This window comes from Atheta coriaria, unplaced genomic scaffold, assembly GCF_025399875.1.
Source record: "Atheta coriaria isolate IRGN ID8LTWV9N9 unplaced genomic scaffold, Caltech_Dcor_3.1 hic_scaffold_10_pilon, whole genome shotgun sequence".
NCBI lineage: Eukaryota > Metazoa > Arthropoda > Insecta > Coleoptera > Staphylinidae > Dalotia > Dalotia coriaria.
This window is the reverse complement of record NW_027045452.1, coordinates 10,032,872-10,051,842: the sequence shown is the minus strand read 5'-3', so window position 1 is coordinate 10,051,842 and position 18,971 is coordinate 10,032,872. Positions and strand designations below refer to the sequence as shown.

The following is an 18,971-nucleotide window of genomic DNA, read 5'->3' as shown; positions in this document are numbered from 1 at the left end:
TACAAGTGCGTATGCACACAACTTTCGATATAACTCGCGTTACGGAATTTTCCCGCAATATATTTAAATACTGGGTGATGCGGAATTAAATTCTGCATTTGGGACAATTATTTCAATCTAATTTTGACACCGCGTTCGCGTGTTATAGCATTAAAACTACAATTCCTAGCCCAACGAGTACAAGTGCGTATGCACACAACCTTCGATATAACTCGCGTTACGGAATTTTCTCGCAATATATTTAAATATTGGGAGATGCGGAATTAAATTCTGCATTTGGGAAAATTATTTCAATCTAATTTTGACACCGCGTTCGCGTGTTATAGCATTAAAACTACAATTCCTAGCGCAACGAGTACAAGTGCGTATGCACACAACTTTCGATATAACTCGCGTTACGGAATTTTCTCGCAATATATTTAAATATTGGGAGATGCGGAATTAAATTCTGCATTTGGGAAAATTAAATCTAATTTTGATACCGCGTTCGCGTGTTATAACATTAAAACTACAACGTACACACAACTTTCGATATAACTCGCGTTACGGAATTTTCCCGCAATATATTTAAATATTGGGAGATGCGGAATTAAATTCTGCATTTGGGAAAATTATTTCAATCTAATTTTGACACCGCGTTCGCGTGTTATAGCCTTAAAACTACAATTCCTAGCGCAACGAGTACAAGTGCGTATGCACACAACTTTCGATATAACTCGCGTTACGGAATTTTCTCGCAATATATTTAAATATTGGGAGATGCGGAATTAAATTCTGCATTTGGGAAAATTATTTCAATCTAATTTTGACACCGCGTTCGCGTGTTATAGCATTAAAACTACAATTCCTAGCGCAACGAGTACAAGTGCGTATGCACACAACTTTCGATATAACTCGCGTTACGGAATTTTCTCGCCATATATTTGAATACAGGGAGATGCGGAATTAAATTCTGCATTTGGGAAAATTATTTCGATCTAATTTTGATACCGCGTTCGCGGGTTATAACATTAAAACTACAATTCCAAGCGCAACGAGTACTAGTGCGTATACTCGTACACACAACTTTCGATATAACTCGCGTTACGGAATTTTCTCGCCATATATTTGAATACAGGGAGATGCGGAATTAAATTCTGCATTTGGGACAATTATTTCAATCTAATTTTGACACCGCGTTCGCGTGTTATAGCCTTAAAACTACAATTCCTAGCGCAACGAGTACAAGTGCGTATGCACACAACTTTCGATATAACTCGCGTTACGGAATTTTCTCGCAATATATTTAAATATTGGGAGATGCGGAATTAAATTCTGCATTTGGGACAATTATTTCAATCTAATTTTGACACCGCGTTCGCGTGTTATAGCCTTAAAACTACTATTCTTAGCGCAACGAGTACAAGTGCGTATGCACACAACTTTCGATATAACTCGCGTTACGGAATTTTCTCGCCATATATTTGGATACTGGGAGATGCGGAATTAAATTCTGCATTTGGGAAAATTATTTCAATCTAATTTTGACACCGCGTTCGCGTGTTATAGCATTAAAACTACAATTCCTAGCGCGACGAGTACAAGTGCGTATGCACACAACTTTCGATATAACTCGCGTTACGGAATTTTCTCGCCATATATTTAAATACTGGGAGATGCGGAATTAAATTCTGCATTTGGGACAATTATTTCAATCTAATTTTGACACCGCGTTCGCGTGTTATAGCATTAAAATTATAATTCCTAGCGCAACGAGGAGGTGTTATACCGGCAAAACAACTACTACTTGCACAACGATCACGCACCGACACAAATTACTATGCAAATATTTACGGTACCCCGTTTGCAATCAATGTCGAGAAAACATGAAAGCAAAAATATAATGACATTCCTACCAGGATTACTCTTCACTGGTCCTGATGACATCATGCTTCTATACCTAAAACAGAAAAGAATTCATATTAGAACATTTCATATAAATGCAAAGAATGTTATCAATTCGTGCATCAAAACACGATGCTTGTTGTCGAAATGTGTATGCACGATGCATTCCACACGGCGAACGCGATAAGAACATACTAGTTGTAAACAAACACCGATAAGAGTCTATAGTCAAGAGATTGAACACAATAAGCTATATAAGCAATAAGTATGTAAATCGCCACAAGTTAGAAATGCTTAAAAGCTAATTAGAATTCATTAGACGACACACGTCAAAGGTAAACTATATTTGTTTACCAAATATTTATTATAACAACAGCAATTCTTACCCGTCGAAAGATGGCCGACGTCATCTCATGGCAGGTAAGTAAATAATTCAGGTAACACACACCGAACACACGCGACACATGCGCTCACACCGACCGCGCTAAGCCTACTAAAGGTGAGGTGTCACATGCGCGGTGATATCAGTGACGATCCCCACCATCCCCACCAACCTTGTGAACAAAACTGGTATGTACAATAAATGCAACACAACGCAAGCACCACTAGCATTGTCACATGTGCCTATTGAATTTATATCGCTACTAGCGGCAGTACTAATTAAATTTGATAATACAATTCCATAGAAATTAAATGCGGATGTTGCGCCCTGCCATGTTGACTAAAAACACTTATAATAATAATATTTATTTAATTATTACACATAAAAATGGTGTTTTGCTTACTTTATAAATATTCATAACACATTAATTAAAACACGGTAAAAATAAAACAAAGAACATGAAAATAAAAATAAGAGACGAAAGAAAAGTGTGTACTGGCACGAGAAATTGTCAAAAAAAGTAAGAACCGGAAGTTTTTAATAAGTAAACGCTAAAACAAATAAATTATTAGTTATTCTGGTTGTTGTTATTGTTTCGTGGCCGGTTGTTCTGTTGATTGCCCTTGTTCGGCACAGCAATAGCGCCCGGCGGCAGATTGAAATTTTGTCCATCGCCACCGCCGAGATTATTATTATTGCCGCCTCCATTCTTGGGCCGTTGGGGCAGGTTGGGCACATTTTCTTCTTCGTCGTCTAACGCTAACTGGGGCGCAATGGTCGAAGGGACGTCGCAGTCTTCTGTAGGTGGGACAACACAACGCAGGGAACGTCTGTCAAAAACAAGCATCGCTGGGCATCTCTGAAGACGTGGATAACCACCTTGACACTGCCAGTAACGGTTGCAGGATTTTCCCAGAGGGACGTTACCATTGGCGTCATCATTACACAAAGCTAAATAAACAAAAAAAAATTAAAAAATCAACTCGTTAGTTAGTTAAAATATTAGGAAAAAAAACCTAAAATAACTTACGATGTTTTTGACATCCTTCTACATTCTCGGGCCAGTCACAGGAGTGCGAGCGTTCGTTGTACAACAATCCACCGATACACAATTGTTCGGTGGCGGTACCATTCCAGCACGTCCAGTAACGCGTGCAGGAAGTTTCGTGTCCGAAAATACCGTACAACCAGTCGCAGTGTTCCGTTCCTATTGGCGCATCTATAAAACAAAATTTTTAACTTTTAAGCCACGCCCACGACTATAAATTAATTAACAGAGCAAAAACTTACTAGCTTGTTGTTTATTGTCGCAATAGTTTGACCGCCACGGATAGTCACAACCCTCAGTGACGCCGCGATTCTTCCCGGCGAAAACCAACCCATTCGGGCAGTCGTACAATTCAGCCTGCCCATTTACGCACTCCCAGTAGCGGTCACAATAGGTGGCGTCACCTACGACTCGTGATTTTGTCTGGCAGGGATCCTCCTGATTAGATTTTGATTGTTGCGCACTCGCTGCTCCTAAAAAATCAGAAAAACAACTTAAAATCAAGAAGATCATCAATTTTAAAAGTGTTTTCAAGTATTTAAGTATGTTTAAGCCCCGCCCACACACCGAGATGCTTATGTAATTGCATAAACGCGCAAGTATCTTGACCGCACCTATAAAATACCGAGTGTTACAAAAAAACAATGAAAAGATAAAAAACAAAACCAAAATAATTAATAATTCATATCACAATTGAATAAAAAACGTGTGAGTTATACAAACGCCATGTTTATGAAACACATCACGTTGCGCATGCAGACATTTGTCGAAAGTTCACGGTCATGAGAGAATTTAAATTGAATCCATAGTTGAATACCGTTACGAATAATCGCGAAACGAATTGAAGTTAAATAAACACAACGAATTGCAACTGTGCGCAATAAGACTTTCTCTCGAATGGCACAAGAATAGACATTTTCACACACACACACAATATACAGTGTGTCACATTGTTGTATTCATCCTAATCATCTTGGGAATGATTTCAATGTCAATTTTTATTCATCAAACAAACAAACAAACAAAACACAAAATAAAAATTGTTTTTCTCACGCGGTGAATGTAGATTCTAACCTCAAGGCCGAAGATGCAATCAATTAGCTTCAAAAAACATGCAATTATTGATTTCGGACGTGTTGAGCAATATAATAAATAGTTGAGACGGTTCGGAGTGGTTTCGACATTTGCGCGTATTTTATCTGCCGTGAATAAATTAGAGCAGCAGACATTCCACGAAGCGGAGAACGCTCACTGATGCAATTCGCGTTTCGCGATCATCGATTAAGAAAACGCAGAAAAAAACACACAACATTTGAAGGTTGAACATAAGTTATAAATCTGATATAGATATTGTATCCATCTATGGATAGATATGGATGGAGATAATAAAATAAGTGAGAGTTTTCGGTTTCGGTCGGCGGGCGCACTTTCTCTGTGAGATGAAGACGCAGCATTCGCAGTGAGCGCGCGCGCTTTCTACTTACAAACACACAAACTCACCCGAAATCACTATTAATGCCTTCTATCAACTCTAAACGCAGTTTTATTACCTTGAGAGCAAGGAAAAAATCACTCCTTGTTAAATTATTAACTATTATGTTAACCTCGACTCGATTTTCCGAGCTTTAATTGCGTGTAATTAATGTTCTAACTTGATGTGACATTTTTTATGGTGATGATTTACGAGATGTTAGATAATAAACATGGTTACGCGATGATGTGATTGAGAAATCGTAAGATGCGACATGTTATTATTAGATTATGTAAGATGAACTGTCATCCGAAGGTGTTTTGCACCGCGAAAATTTGCATTTCAATTATGAAAGTGATGAAATGATTATTACCAAGGTAATAAATACATGCGTTTTTTATCTAGGCGGAAATTTGTGCGTCTGTTGAAGTCGTTTCGTGTTATATAACCGGCTGAATTCTGTTACGTGTCGAACTTTCTTGCCCGCCCGAAGAGAAAGACATTTTATTGATAAGCGCGCGCGCGCGCGCGGCCGAAAGAAGAAAGTGTTATGAAAGAGTAAAAGTACGATTTGAATACATATGCGTATTTACCGATAACTAGCAGGAGTCCAAGGCACAAGTCACTTTTGTACATCGTGTTGCGGCTGATCTGGCGGGTCGGTATGAATTTGTGTGGTCACTTCCGCTCGTGGACTCGTCTCTCCACCGCTCGAATGACTTTCTTTGGTTGGCGGCTCCGCTGGGTGGCGAGGTGTGCGTTATGTCTTCGTCGTCGGGCGGTCGGCAGCGGACTGGCCGATGGAAAGCGCACCGTCGTGCTTTTGACGATGTACGCCCGCTGAAGATTCAATTCCACCCAAGCCAACCGCCAACCAAGCGAGCAAGGCATGAAGCAGTGGACGCGTTGTATATTAATATTAATTTTAATATACAATTTAAGTAAAGTAAAGGTAAGGTAAACGAGGTAGGTATAGTTATATTTATTATTATTTTTTTACTCTTGATGATGTTGTTTGGTTTGTGATGTGATTCAGGTCACATTTAATCGTAAATCACAAAATAAATGATATTGTGGGTTTTATTGTTGTGTGTGTGTGTCGTTACACTTATTTTTGTTGTTTGCGGTTTCGGCAGCAAGTTCAAGTGCAGAACGCGTCCGTGACGAATGACAAATGCGCGCAATGAATATAAATTTCGACTTTTCTAAAATCAACGATCGAAAACAACCGAATTTCTAATTTTAATCAATTTTTAAGTAATTTCTTCAAAGTTTTACTTGATGAAAGTCAAGATTATATTTATATATTAATTGTTTTGTTTTATTGCTCATGAAAAGATGTAAAGCCTGTTTTTCCAACGGCAAAACGCAAGTTGCAGCACAAGCGTTGATTTTATTTAGCTATAAAATTAAAGTAAAGTTTCGCATGCAATAACTTTTGATGTAAAAATCGCAGGATGATGAATTATACGTCATTTGATAGATAATTTAAAGGAGTATCATGGTGCATAATTTGAAATGAATTTTATTATCCTGAATTAAGTTACAAGGAAAAAACTATACGTTTACAGATTAAACAATTAAAAAATGATTTTTTAGTTAAAACTCAAATAAAAGCTCCAAAAAAGTTGATATTTAAACCAATTTATATATGAATGCATAGACAATTTAATATTTTATAAATTTTTAATTAAATCAACTAGATTTTATGCTTAATACTCGTTTTATCAGTAAATTACTGATCTAAAACAAGGAAATTTCTAATTCTAATCAATTTTTAACAAATTTCATCAAATTTTACCCGATGAAAGTCAACAAATTACATTCATAAACCAATATTAAATAATTGCAAATCCTCTGAGCGTTAAAACCTTTGAGCGCATCGCGTTACGACTAAATACGTAATAATTTACAATAATTAATGTGTAATAGTGTAGAAGCAATATAGAAAAAAAACCGAACGCTAAACGCACTACGCTTCATCTTGCGTTATAAAACACGTAAATAAAGGTGCGTGCTCATATCATCATCTGTTAGATTAATAAAAACCGCGCACAAACGTGACTTTCTCTTATTCGACCAGTGATCGACTTAAATTCGTATCGAAATTCTTGCAACACCTTCTATAATTTATTTCCACCGATCCTAAACGAATATTATCCAAATGATTTCTAATTGTATGCAAGCCAACGCCCCTCGTTAAATAATAATTGTTTGCAATTACGATGAGAATCATTATTAAACGATTAAATAATTCCGCAGCGTGTTTAACGCTTGCCTGCGCCGAATTAATTAATTAATGCACTTTTAAGTGCACGCAGCGCGGTCAACAACTCGCGAAAACACACAACAATAACAATAACAACAAATGAAAGCTGTGCACGCTTCGGAAATCTGCTAAAACTGTTCATTAACACGTTCAAAATGTTAAATTGCTAACACAATGTATTTATTTATGTGTTGAACAGAGTTTCGTTTGTTTCCAGTGTGTTTTTCGCACAAAATGACAAAAACCAGCGTCGAGCAATAGATTTATGGTTAAATTGTTGCTGGTTTCAACATTTTTACCTAGATAATTAATTAAAAACGTTGCGTTACGCGTGTCTTTGCATCGAAATCGCGACTCTTGTAACCATGGCAACACAACAGAAACTAACAAAAGATTCCATCGACAATAAAACAAGCGAATTCCAAGTGAATTCGTCATGGGAAACGCTTGCAAAGGACATGCGAATCATTTTCAATGCATATTCACAACAACGGCGACAACAAGAATGACAACTATTACGCTAATCACCATCGTTGAGAATTAATAAATATGTTAGCAGCGGTTGCTCAATAATATTGCGCAAAAGGTACACCGAGCGCCATCTCGCGAATCACGCACGAATTACAAAAAGTTACTTGGCTAACCTTAACTTAATCACAAAATTACATAAATAACGATTAAAACCGATTAAAATGTGCGTAGAAAGTCTAATTAGTGACCCAGACCAAGGGTATTATCACTATGAGTAATAAATCGTATGGACAAAGTGCAAATGGTGCATTATTCACTTCAAAATTGAAGTTTTAATTGTACAAAATAGAAATGGCTCGACTATTGAATGAAAAAGTCTTCAAAGCAATCAAAGATTGCCACATAACACTGCGGTAATTGTTAATAAACAAACTAGAAGTTAAATAATATAATAATTTTGATTTTAGACCTGATGCACACCCTGGAACATGGCTAAGTTTACTTTTACCAGCTGCAATTATAATATCAGTGATAAAACACCCGAAAGAATGCTCAGAAGTTTACAAACTAACTGCTATACTTGCCATTGGATTACTGCTTACATCAATTATATTTATTATTCAATGCGTAAGAGAAAAAGATATCAGAAAAGTGACTGGATTGCATTGTGTACCTGGAGCTGTCACAGGATTCATTTATTATGCTATTATTGAAAAAGGTATGCATAATACCGGCCTAAACATAATAAAATACTAATTATTTTCTTCTGTAGGATTCGTGTTTGCATTTACAAGTGGCTTCCTCTCCGGCATAGGCTATTATCAATTGTTTTTGTTTCTCATGAGAAGATGCAAAGCGTGTTTCTCTGTCGGCGAGGCGCAACTTGCCGCACAAGCGTTGATTTTATTCCTGTACGGCGCCACAGTGACGATTTACAAGAGTTTATTCACTGTGCCATACACTAATATGGATATTGCAACGTTAACTATAAGTGTAAGCCATAAAAACACAAAAATAAATTAATTATTTAATTATTTTTGAATTTAATAGGTGGGATTGCTCAGCATTGGATTTCTGTGTATGTTATGTTATCTATTTCCACTCCTGAGGACTGTTACTATGTTCTATGTAACATTTGTATGCATTTGTTTATTTGGAATTATTATTCCGCTATGGATGTTGACACGGATCAATCCGTTATGGTGGATATTCACGTTTTTGTTGAAAAGTATCGGCACCGTAAGTGAAAATCAAAAAAATTATAAAAACATACGAAAAAAATTAATTTTTTAAATGAATTTTAGATAAAATTGACGTTTTACTGGATATTATGCTCGATACTCGCTGTGATAGCGATAAACCAAAGATCAGCGGATGAAACGAAAGCATCTACGACTGTTCGGAAAGTGTTTCACCTTCTGGCAGTCGCTGTGTTCCTTCCTGGACTGCTTTATGAATGCACTTTATTATATTTAGCAAGTGCTGTTGTTTTCGGTATATTTGCATTCTTAGAAGTAAGTTTTACGTTAAATTTATATAAAAAAACAAGAATTTTAATTATTATTCTCTTCTCTATTGCAGTTAATGAGAATATTAAAAATTCCACCGATTGGCGAAGCTCTCAACTCGGCATTTTCCGTATTCTCCGACGAAAAAGACACTTTCATCGCGCTGTCACCTTTATATCTCCTCGTGGGGATATCGTTACCAATGTGGCTGCATCCAGCGCCTTGTGACATTGCAGACTCATGCGGTTTCTATCTATTACCACTAGCTAGTGGTATCATAACGATTGGCATCGGTGACGCGGCTGCTAGTGGCGTTGGTTCAATTTTCGGTATGCACAAATGGCCCGGAACGAAAAAATCCGTCGAGGGAACAATCGCATGCGTCGCCACGCAACTATGCGCCGTTTTTATTCTGCTATACTTAGGATTGATAGCACGCGGACATTTATTACTCATTAAAGCGGCGATTGCCGCCATTGTTACCTCTCTAATCGAAGCAAAAACAACGCAGGTGGATAATCACACACTGCCCTTGATTATGTACATTATCGTTACGCTATAGCTATTATTTAAATGGACTGAATTTTATTATTAATAAACAAATACTGTTGATTTGTTGCATGCACTGGGAATATTTCAATTAAAAATTAAATGCAATTGTTGAAAATGATATTAAAGTCAGTTATGTGAATTTTTCTCCGCAGCGCCCTCTTACGAATAACATGTGTACAATTTTTTATTTATGTAATAATGCCAGGATTGATTTATGTTTGCGCATGCTCATATTTCGAGATAAGTATGTATGTACTCGTATGTAATTTTAATGCTCGGAGCGCGTTTCAAGTTTATTTGCCTACAAATGCCTCTGATAAGAGTACTAACATTCACATAAATATTTGATTTAATTTCCAGTCGGTGTATATCCGCGTAGCAAGAAGCAATACTAAAATTCTAAGCTAAAAATGTTGAGTTTCAGAAAGACACTTGATAAATGCCGCCATTTTGTGCGTAAATGTGCAAATTATAAATATTCAACTGTTTCGGGTGTTTCCATGACACCGAAGCCCAATTCTAATCCGGAGGTTATATACACAGGCGTGAGTCTTATAAAAATTAATGTTTTTTTAGTGTTTTTGATCTAAAAATTATGTTTTTCAGATTTTTTATAATAATGAATGGCATAAGAGTAAATCCGGCGCGACATTTGAAACAATCAACCCGAGCACTGGTAAAATAATCACCAACATACAAAAATCAAGCGCGGAGGATGTTAATATGGCGGTACAAGCGGCTAGCGAGGCTTTTAGGTTAGGATCACCATGGCGCACAATGGACGCATCGGAAAGAGGTTATTTACTACAAAAATTAGCGGATTTAATGGCTAGGGATGCAGATTATATCGCGGTAAACTAAATTTTAAACATTTTAAACTTCCTAACACTAATTTTACCTCTTCTATTAAAGAGTTTAGAAAGTTTAGACAATGGTAAACCTTTCATGTTTGCCCATCATGTGGATCTCCTAAGCTCCGTTAAAATTTTCCGCTTTTTCGCGGGTTTCGCCGATAAAAACTTCGGATCAACCACACCAATCGACGGTAACTACATAGCACAAACCCGGCATGAACCCGTCGGCGTCTGCGGGCAAATAATCCCCTGGAATTTCCCGATGTTAATGTTTGCAATGAAAGTGGCACCCGCATTAGCCACTGGTAACACTGTCGTTGTGAAACCAGCTGAGCAAACACCCCTGACCGCATTATACTTAGCACAACTAACAAAAGAAGCAGGTTTTCCACCCGGAGTAGTAAATATAGTGCCTGGTTATGGTGACGCAGGCGAAGCGATTGTAAAACATCAAAAAGTCGACAAGTTAGCATTCACAGGCTCAACAGAAGTAGGATTAAAGATACAGCAACTATCCGGAGTTGGAAATTTAAAGCGTACTACTTTGGAACTCGGCGGAAAGTCGCCGAATATTATCCTGGCGGATGTGGATGTCCCACAGGCAGTGGAGCATGCGCATCAGGCGTTGTTCTTCAACGCTGGGCAAGTATGCACGGCAGGATCACGGACGTTTATTGAAGAGAAAATTTATGATGAGTTTGTTGAGCGGTCCGTCGGACGAGCGAAGCAACGCGTTGTAGGCAATCCGTTTGATGTTAATACCGAGCAAGGTCCGCAGGTTGACGAGAAACAAATGAAGAAGATTTTGGGGATGATTGAGAGCGGGGTTAAAGATGGCGCGCAATTGGGTACCGGCGGGCAGAGATTCGGCGATGAGGGGTACTTTATTCAACCGACGGTGTTTTATAATGTTAAAGATGAGCATAAAATTGCACGCGAAGAGGTAACATGATATAAAATTTAATTATTTTTATAATTATTTTGTTTTTTTGTAGATTTTTGGTCCGGTACAACAACTAATCAAGTTCAAAAACCTGGATGAGATTATAGAAAGAGCTAATAATACGAATTATGGTCTAGCAGCTGCGGTGTTCTCGAAAGATGTTGATAAAATCAATTATTTGGTGCAGGGATTACGCGCCGGTACGGTTTGGGTGAATTGTTATAATATTGTCGGGGCACAAGCACCATTTGGAGGGTTTAAAGACTCCGGGCACGGCAGGGAAAATGGCGAGTATGGACTCAGACAATACACGGAAGTTAAAAGTGTTATTACCGCTGTACCGCAGAAAAACTCGTAATAAAAATCAAAATTTTCTAAATACCTGGAAGCCATCTTTAATCCTATGTGAAAATTCCATCACTACACTCACGATATGAATTTTAATTGTTAATCACTATTTGTTTGTATTTAAACAATGATAAAATGCACGCGACGGATTGCATTCACGCACGTTTGCACTAAACTAACAAAACAACGTGCGCGACAAGTCTCAACAAGTCTAAACACCGGATTTAATCGCAACAAGTGCATCGCAGCGCACTCTCCTCTCAAACTAGACAGTTATTCGATTTGATTTAATATTTCAAGGTGATGCACGCTCGACGAATAAATAAAACGAATAAGATTCAAGTTTGTGTCTCTTTAACTTACAATTCATGTCGATATCTCACGTTGCACTGATACCTCGTGTTGTTATCGTATAAAAGAAGAGAGTAAAAGTAAACAAACAAGCGATGCGCCGCACGCTGTGGCGTGATCTCACACGGACACGATGTGCACTCACTGACACACACAAGAAGTTTGCGCGCAATTTTAATTCTTGTAAAGTAAAGTAAATCGCAGCGCCATCTGGCGTTAAACTATGAAGTTATAAATATAAACACCACGCGCTTATGTTATCGTAGTTTTAAATCCATTTCTTCGTTTAATTAAATATGTTTCGCGCTATTATTTGTTTATAGAATTAATTGAAACATAGTAAATAAAAAAAATGTAATTTTTGCCGTTTTATATTATTAATAATCTACTTATTCGATTAAATTACTACTGTTTGTGTTTAAAATCAAATTTTCGAATAAAAGAATCGAGAAAGATTCGTGAATATTTATAAAATGTAACTTTGTGTCTTTACTACAAGAAATTCAACGTGAAATCTTGTGCTGCACATGATAATCTGGTTATCAGAAGACAAAAAACCAAAACAAACAAGCGATTCGCACCGCGTTGTGGCGTGATCTTACACGGACACGATGCACACTCACTACTACCAACCAATCAACTCCTCACGGAATTAAACTTCAGAAAAGTGCATCGCAGCGCCATCTGCACGCAAACCACTTACACTTACACTCAAATTTGAATGTTTCTAACACTTTCATGTATATTTTTCAAGAAATTTAGTTTATTCATGATTGTATATACATATATCGTAAATATATCGTGTGTATCACAGAAACATTAAAGATGTCCTCTTCGTTTATACATTTGTAAGTAAGTAAGTTTAGTTTTACGCTTAGTTTATATTTGTGTGTGTTTGCTTCCGGTTCGTTCTTCATTCCAGAAACAAGAAGTGTTAATACTTTCCATATACGCATACTCTTCACAAGTAATGTGTGGTTGTGTGGTTTGTTTTCATTTGGCACATCGAATATTAATAGAATAAGAAACTATCCAAAGGCTACGAAAAGACAGATCACAGTTTTTGAGAAACAATCGTCCACAATCGCACCTCTTAATCATCGAATATTATTTACAACATTTTAAATACTTTTCCATCTTTGTAAAGTCGTTAATATAATAATATAACCAACGAGATAAAACAAACGAAAAATAGAGCATCTCTTCATGTTTTACACATTTGGTTTTTGGTTTGGTTTGTAAAAGTAGATCATTAGAAATAGAAGTATTTCGGTCCCTTCGTTCGGGAATAAATGTTTCACTGCTTTGTTTGGCACTGAGATAGAGATAGAGAGAGGAAACTGTTAACTACCTATGCGTATTCGAAAATAATCCGCCTCACTTTCCAGTGTAATAATACCGTAGAAAAAATGATTGTATCTGTTGAGTGAGTGTTGTGTTCCGTTGGCTGTGATTACATTTAGCACATTTAGATGAGTTTTAATGTTTATGTACAATATCTATGACATCGCATGCCAATTGGGCAAGAGCTGACCCACTCTCATCGATGAATGTCGACTGAGGTTGTAGTAAACCGTCTCACCACCGGCCAAGATGGCGCCCCAGATACCAAACGTGCCATAATCAAATATGGAATGATTACAGGCGGCTAAAATGGCCAAATCCAGCGCTGGTGTGTTTGGCAACGCACGACTCGGAACATAAACATTCCGCATACCTCCGAATTTCCTCTGACACCATCTTGGATCATCCGAAATCACCACGAACAGCACTTCCCTTCCATGAAACTTTTTCTTGTAGTAATTCATCGCGGTTATATAAAACTGCGGCTCCGCAGGCGGGACGCCATGTTTCCTCCATAGATAGCCGATATAATCAGTCCTCCTGATGTGCACACCAACAAAAACAAAAGAGAATGCATTACCTTTGGATTTAATACCTTCCACAGCCGCGCGCAGCACTTGCTGACTCTTCACCCGCCATTTTCGCCGAAATGTAAACTCGGAGACAATGTCATGCACCCATGTGAGGACCACATCCGGTTGGATTGAGTACCGTGGCAGTACAACACTTTGATTGTTGTAATTCCATGCCTCCAGTGATCGTACAAACCTGCCTAAGTCCAGTGGACAATGCGCAATGTCCTCGAAACTCGGAATGCTTAAACTTTCGAAAATCTGTTCCAATTTCACTTGGATACATCTTGGAATGTATGCTTCCAGTCCAGTTCTGCGTGCTACAGCCCACACGCTTGCATACTCCCACATTTGATTCCCCAATCGCCCACCTTGGACAATTGTAACAATGGCACCTCTTGGACAATTCGTGGATCCTTGCGTTGTGGTCTGCCAGGGGCGTCTATGGCGTAGATTCGCCATGCACAGGGACTGCTCGAAATCGAAGTACGTCTTCGTGGCGAAGCGTTTGGCGTCGGCATCGTACAGCGGGAAGAGGAACACGTGCACGAAGCTGATCACGCACAGCGCTAGGATGGTCGCCACGAAGAGCAGATTCTGATGCGGATTGATCATCTTTCATCTCTGCCGGTGCTTGGCTCTCGTACCATTTTTTCGCTTTTCTTCCGGTAACATTCTCGTCGTGATTGCAATCCCAGATGAAAACTTAAATTTTACCAAGTTTTTGTTTGCTTGTCTCTTTATCTAGTTGTATTTTATGAAAGCGCGTCTTAAGCATTATTTGCTGTGTCGAATTCTTGTTAGCGTTGGGTTTTTCTTTACGTTTGCACTACAATACTGGTTGTAAAAACGAAAAATCGTGCGAATATCGGTGCCTACAGGTAGCGCAGCCGGCTCTACATCTTGTCGGTGACTGCGAGCGGCGGATCCCGCCGCTTTGCCGCCGCCACCACAGCCTGGGACGCGCATGCTGAGCGCCGACGCTATCGATTTCTATCTCGCGTCGCTCGGCTTCATCATCCCAGCACACACATTTAGTTTTCATCGCATCACAACATGAAACAAAAATCAAATAAAACTATTTCCGAAAAACTTAAAGAACAAAACAAAGAAATACGCATTGAATGTGAATGTAATTAATGGCGCCGAGAAACCTTACGTTGTGTGTAAATAATTCACGCGTAATTGATCCCTTGGCAATCATTACTTTCCGCTATTCCGGCCATCAACACGTAGTATCCACATCCACCTGCCCCACTTTTCAAAGTTTCATATTTCATTGCTTCCTGTCTTCCTCTATTGCATGCCGTTAATTAATTAACTGAATTCCCATACAATTCAATTAGAAAAGTTGATTTTTGTTGAAAATTCCGGATGGTATTTATAACTACAAGGGCGTAACGACGTCGTCACATGATTAATGACGTCAATGGAAAGCTGCGAGCCGAACCACGTACATAATTCATGACTTAATGCGAGCATTTTCTCCCCCGGAATGCATTATTAGGACACACGCAGGATACGCGCGGTTTTTCTCATCAAGCAGTAGAAGTACGAAACAAAATATTTAATATTTTCCACGTTCTGCATCGCTCCTCGCATAAAAACATACATTATATTATATAATAACCATCAAATAATGTATTCGTTTGACTACCTACTTCTTTCTTCCTCTTCGACTTTTCATGTTTCATGCACACATTTCGAGCATTCATTCAATTTCAATTTGCATTGCATTCGTACCGGAATCAGGATTTGTTTCTAACTGCTATATCACCGCACAGTATTTCCATTTAGTCATTATTATCTACAGCATCACACAATGAAAACAAACGCGATGCTTGTTTTTCTCTCCTTCATCAGAAAATGGAAATATATAATTGTCCGCGTGCGATGATAAGTATCGAGATGATCAAGTATGTACATAAGTAAAAAAAGGGACAAACACAAGAATGTCGCGCGCGCCGCCGCTCCACAGGTAATTCAAACGGAGGGGCGGCGGCGCGCTCATCCAACACCCTAGCACGTCATGAGAATAAATGGTATGCGCGCGCAGTGATGGGTGAGGATGATTTTCATCGAATTGTTTTTTGGTTGCGTTTTTCGTAGCGGAGAATTTTACGAATTTTAGGTTTTCGAATGGTGATCAAGTTTAATTCTTCTCTTCTTTCTTCTCCTGTTTGTCACTGGAGGCGGCGTCTTGCTGTTGGTTGGCTTGATTGCTTCCCTCACGTTCAGCAGCCATCTTTAATAAGAAAAAATGTTAGGATTTGAGGTTATAAAGAGGAAATTTGATTACTTTTTTGTATGCCATCTCGAAGAGTTTCAAAGAAGACTGTTGGAGTGTGCTGGTGGTTTTGCGGATTTCCTCCGGGTCCATCTCGTCCTTCTTGGCGAGCATTTCGCGTACTTTACCGATTTCCTCCTTGAGTTTCTCGCATTCGTCCTTGGGCAGCTGATCCTTGTACTCTTCCATTTTGGTTTCAGTATCGTGGACGATACCTTCCGCCTGATTGACAGCCTCAACACGATCCTTCTTTACCTTATCAGCCTGTGCGTATTGCTCGGCATTCTTAACCATATTCTCAATTTCGTCCTTGCTCAGACCACCAGAAGACTGGATAACAACTATAAAACATTTTAAAATTAATTCATGATAAGTTTACATAAAATAAAACACAAATTACTTTGTTGTTCCTTTCCTGTGCCCTTATCCCTAGCAGAAACATGCACAATACCATTCGCATCGATATCAAAAGTGACCTCAATTTGTGGTACACCCCTCGGCGCAGGCGGGATACCAACCAGTGTGAACTGCCCCAGCTGCTTGTTATCCGTCGCCATCTCACGCTCACCCTGATGCACCTTAATCTCCACCTGCGTCTGGCCATCAGCAGCCGTCGAGAATACCTGACTCTTCTTGGTTGGAATCGTGGTATTCCTACCGATGAGTCTAGTGAAGACACCGCCGAGTGTTTCGATACCCAGCGACAATGGGGTGACGTCCAACAAGAGTACATCTGTAACATCACCGGCCAAGACACCGCCCTGGACGGCTGCGCCGACGGCAACAGCTTCGTCTGGGTTTACAGCTCGCGATGGCTGTTTGCCGAACACTTCCTGTACGGTGGCTTGTACCTTAGGCATGCGACTCATACCACCAACCAGCAAAACCTCTCCAACGTCGGATTTTGACACCTCAGCGTCCTTCAACGCCTTCTGGCATGGCTGGACAGTGCGCTTGATGAGATCACCTACCAATTGTTCGAATTTCGCGCGGGTGAGCTTCAGATTCATGTGTTTAGGCCCAGATGCATCCATGGTCAAGTAGGGGAGGTTGATATCGGTTTGTAGAGAGGAAGACAATTCAATCTTGGCCTTCTCAGCGGCTTCCTTCAGACGTTGCATCGCCATGGGGTCCTTGGTGACGTCCAAACCTTGCTCTTTCTTGAATTCCTGCACCAGATGATTGACAAGCAGATTGTCAAAGTCCTCACCGCCGAGGAAAGTGTCACCGTTGGTGGATTTCACCTCAAAGACACCTTTTTGGATCTCCAAGATGGAAATATCGAAGGTACCACCGCCCAAATCATATACAGCAATGCTAAATTGATAAAATTCATCAATATTCTGCTAAATTTAAATTAAAAACATGAAAAACTTACATTTTATCTTCAGTTTTATCCATACCATAAGCAAGAGCAGCCGCAGTGGGTTCGTTAATCACCCGCAGCACATTTAAACCAGAAATTTGCCCGGCATCTTTCGTAGCTTGGCGCTGCGAGTCGTTGAAGTAGGCTGGGACAGTCACAACGGCGTTCTTCACCTTTACGTTCAGGTACTGCTCGGCAGTCTCCTTCATTTTGATCAGCGTGAATGCTCCAATCTGACTTGGCGAGTACATCTTACCGTCGGAGCCTTGCACCCAGGCATCACCATTCGAGGCGCGGACGATTTTATACGAAACATTGTTCCTGGACAAACAAATCACAAATTAGAAACGTGTTTTTGTGATATTTATATAACTTACATGTCTTTTTTGACCTCGGCGTCATCAAAACGCCTGCCAATCAGACGTTTTGTCGCGTAGAAGGTGTTAGACGAGTTGGTGACGGCTTGACGCTTAGCTGGCATGCCCACAAGACGTTCGCCTTCCTTGGTGAAAGCCACCACCGAGGGGGTGGTGCGTGAACCTTCAGCATTCTCGATAACCTTAGCTTGTTTGCCTTCCATGACCGCGACGCAGGAGTTGGTTGTGCCAAGATCGATGCCAATAACTGCGCCTTTTACGCCTTCGGACTTGTATCGTAGTTGGTTGTACTTTGGATTGCTTACAGAAGCACATTGTGCCTGAAAAACCCAAAAATTTATTAAAATTTAATTTAAAAACCGGCGCTAATGCTTAAATATTAGAAAATTTTAATTGTTATTAAAGAAACATCATAAAACTAGTTAAATTTTATATATTTTTAAGTTATTTTACTGTTTTTACTGAAAAAAATTGAGTTGTAAAATTTTCCAATAAGAAAAGATGGCCGTGAACTTTGAACAATCATTTTGCACAATCAAAAATCATAAAACCGGCGGAATTACCCCTTAACAATATAATATTTCTAATTATTTACTGGTTGTTTTCAACCCGGTATGTTATATAACCAAATCAAGCATGGTAAATTCCGGCATGAGGTCCATTGCCGACCAAAAAAACGTGTCGCCGCACTTACCGACTGCAGCAACTGTGAGAATCGGCGAGCCGCTGCCGCATCTTGGCCCAACTTGGCGCAGTCAAGAGCACGCCGGCTCAACATTCTCGCTGCGGACAACATCTTCAAGCTGTTTGTGGTGTTCTTTTCGTTGGCGTTCAGGAAATTTCGTCGATGATTGCAGGGCGCCGCACTTCACGTGCTCACTATCGAAACGGGGACTGAAATTGCGAGACGTTCGAGAATTTTCGTGAGCGACAGACCTATACAG

At 39.3% G+C, this 18,971-nt stretch overlaps 5 protein-coding genes across 5 annotated transcripts; 2 read left to right on the top strand and 3 right to left on the bottom strand.

Moving 5' to 3' along the window:
- Nucleotides 1–2,615: 2,615 nt before the first annotated feature.
- On the bottom strand, nucleotides 2,616–5,685 carry LOC135800509 (protein obstructor-E-like). Its single transcript, XM_065313764.1, has 4 exons — nucleotides 5,379–5,685; nucleotides 3,557–3,787; nucleotides 3,297–3,485; nucleotides 2,616–3,217 (listed from the first exon to the last, which is right to left on the bottom strand). Exons 1-4 carry the CDS (start codon nucleotides 5,419–5,421, stop codon nucleotides 2,835–2,837), a joined length of 846 nt encoding a protein of 281 aa, XP_065169836.1. The 5' UTR covers nucleotides 5,422–5,685; the 3' UTR covers nucleotides 2,616–2,834.
- A 1,960-nt stretch (nucleotides 5,686–7,645) lies between these two features.
- Nucleotides 7,646–9,700, top strand: Dolk (Dolichol kinase). Its single transcript, XM_065313761.1, has 6 exons — nucleotides 7,646–7,938; nucleotides 7,993–8,243; nucleotides 8,298–8,518; nucleotides 8,576–8,764; nucleotides 8,830–9,039; nucleotides 9,107–9,700. Exons 1-6 carry the CDS (start codon nucleotides 7,877–7,879, stop codon nucleotides 9,593–9,595), a joined length of 1,422 nt encoding a protein of 473 aa, XP_065169833.1. The 5' UTR covers nucleotides 7,646–7,876; the 3' UTR covers nucleotides 9,596–9,700.
- Nucleotides 9,701–9,874: 174 nt separating this feature from the next.
- On the top strand, nucleotides 9,875–11,761 carry LOC135800506 (aldehyde dehydrogenase, mitochondrial-like). Its single transcript, XM_065313760.1, has 4 exons — nucleotides 9,875–10,130; nucleotides 10,192–10,437; nucleotides 10,498–11,382; nucleotides 11,435–11,761. Exons 1-4 carry the CDS (start codon nucleotides 9,996–9,998, stop codon nucleotides 11,738–11,740), a joined length of 1,572 nt encoding a protein of 523 aa, XP_065169832.1. The 5' UTR covers nucleotides 9,875–9,995; the 3' UTR covers nucleotides 11,741–11,761.
- A 1,054-nt stretch (nucleotides 11,762–12,815) lies between these two features.
- Nucleotides 12,816–15,418, bottom strand: LOC135800508 (galactoside 2-alpha-L-fucosyltransferase SEC1-like). Its single transcript, XM_065313762.1, has one exon. The coding sequence runs from the start codon at nucleotides 14,610–14,612 to the stop codon at nucleotides 13,581–13,583; it is 1,032 nt and encodes a 343-aa protein (XP_065169834.1). The 5' UTR covers nucleotides 14,613–15,418; the 3' UTR covers nucleotides 12,816–13,580.
- A 131-nt stretch (nucleotides 15,419–15,549) lies between these two features.
- Nucleotides 15,550–18,948, bottom strand: Hsc70-5 (Heat shock protein 70 cognate 5). Its single transcript, XM_065313758.1, has 6 exons — nucleotides 18,722–18,948; nucleotides 18,028–18,347; nucleotides 17,663–17,971; nucleotides 16,685–17,601; nucleotides 16,297–16,625; nucleotides 15,550–16,242 (listed from the first exon to the last, which is right to left on the bottom strand). Exons 1-6 carry the CDS (start codon nucleotides 18,821–18,823, stop codon nucleotides 16,150–16,152), a joined length of 2,070 nt encoding a protein of 689 aa, XP_065169830.1. The 5' UTR covers nucleotides 18,824–18,948; the 3' UTR covers nucleotides 15,550–16,149.
- Between the last annotated feature and the right edge of the window lie 23 nt (nucleotides 18,949–18,971).

Coding starts and splice junctions, on each gene's coding strand:
- LOC135800509 (XM_065313764.1), bottom strand. CDS start 5,421: ATGTACAAAAGTGACTTGTGCCTTGGACTCCTGCTAGTTATCG. Junction 3,788..5,378: donor TGGACTCCTGCTAGTTATCG/GTAAATACGCAT, acceptor CTGATTTTTTAG/GAGCAGCGAGTGCGCAACAA. Junction 3,486..3,556: donor CGACAATAAACAACAAGCTA/GTAAGTTTTTGC, acceptor TTTGTTTTATAG/ATGCGCCAATAGGAACGGAA.
- LOC135800506 (XM_065313760.1), top strand. CDS start 9,996: ATGTTGAGTTTCAGAAAGACACTTGATAAATGCCGCCATTTTGTGCGT. Junction 10,131..10,191: donor CGGAGGTTATATACACAGGC/GTGAGTCTTATA, acceptor TATGTTTTTCAG/ATTTTTTATAATAATGAATG. Junction 10,438..10,497: donor GGGATGCAGATTATATCGCG/GTAAACTAAATT, acceptor CTTCTATTAAAG/AGTTTAGAAAGTTTAGACAA.
- Dolk (XM_065313761.1), top strand. CDS start 7,877: ATGGCTCGACTATTGAATGAAAAAGTCTTCAAAGCAATCAAAGATTGC. Junction 8,244..8,297: donor TTATGCTATTATTGAAAAAG/GTATGCATAATA, acceptor TTTCTTCTGTAG/GATTCGTGTTTGCATTTACA. Junction 8,519..8,575: donor TTGCAACGTTAACTATAAGT/GTAAGCCATAAA, acceptor TGAATTTAATAG/GTGGGATTGCTCAGCATTGG.
- Hsc70-5 (XM_065313758.1), bottom strand. CDS start 18,823: ATGTTGTCCGCAGCGAGAATGTTGAGCCGGCGTGCTCTTGACTGCGCC. Junction 17,972..18,027: donor GCCGAGGTCAAAAAAGACAT/GTAAGTTATATA, acceptor TTGTTTGTCCAG/GAACAATGTTTCGTATAAAA. Junction 17,602..17,662: donor GATAAAACTGAAGATAAAAT/GTAAGTTTTTCA, acceptor TTATCAATTTAG/CATTGCTGTATATGATTTGG.
- LOC135800508 (XM_065313762.1), bottom strand. CDS start 14,612: ATGATCAATCCGCATCAGAATCTGCTCTTCGTGGCGACCATCCTAGCG.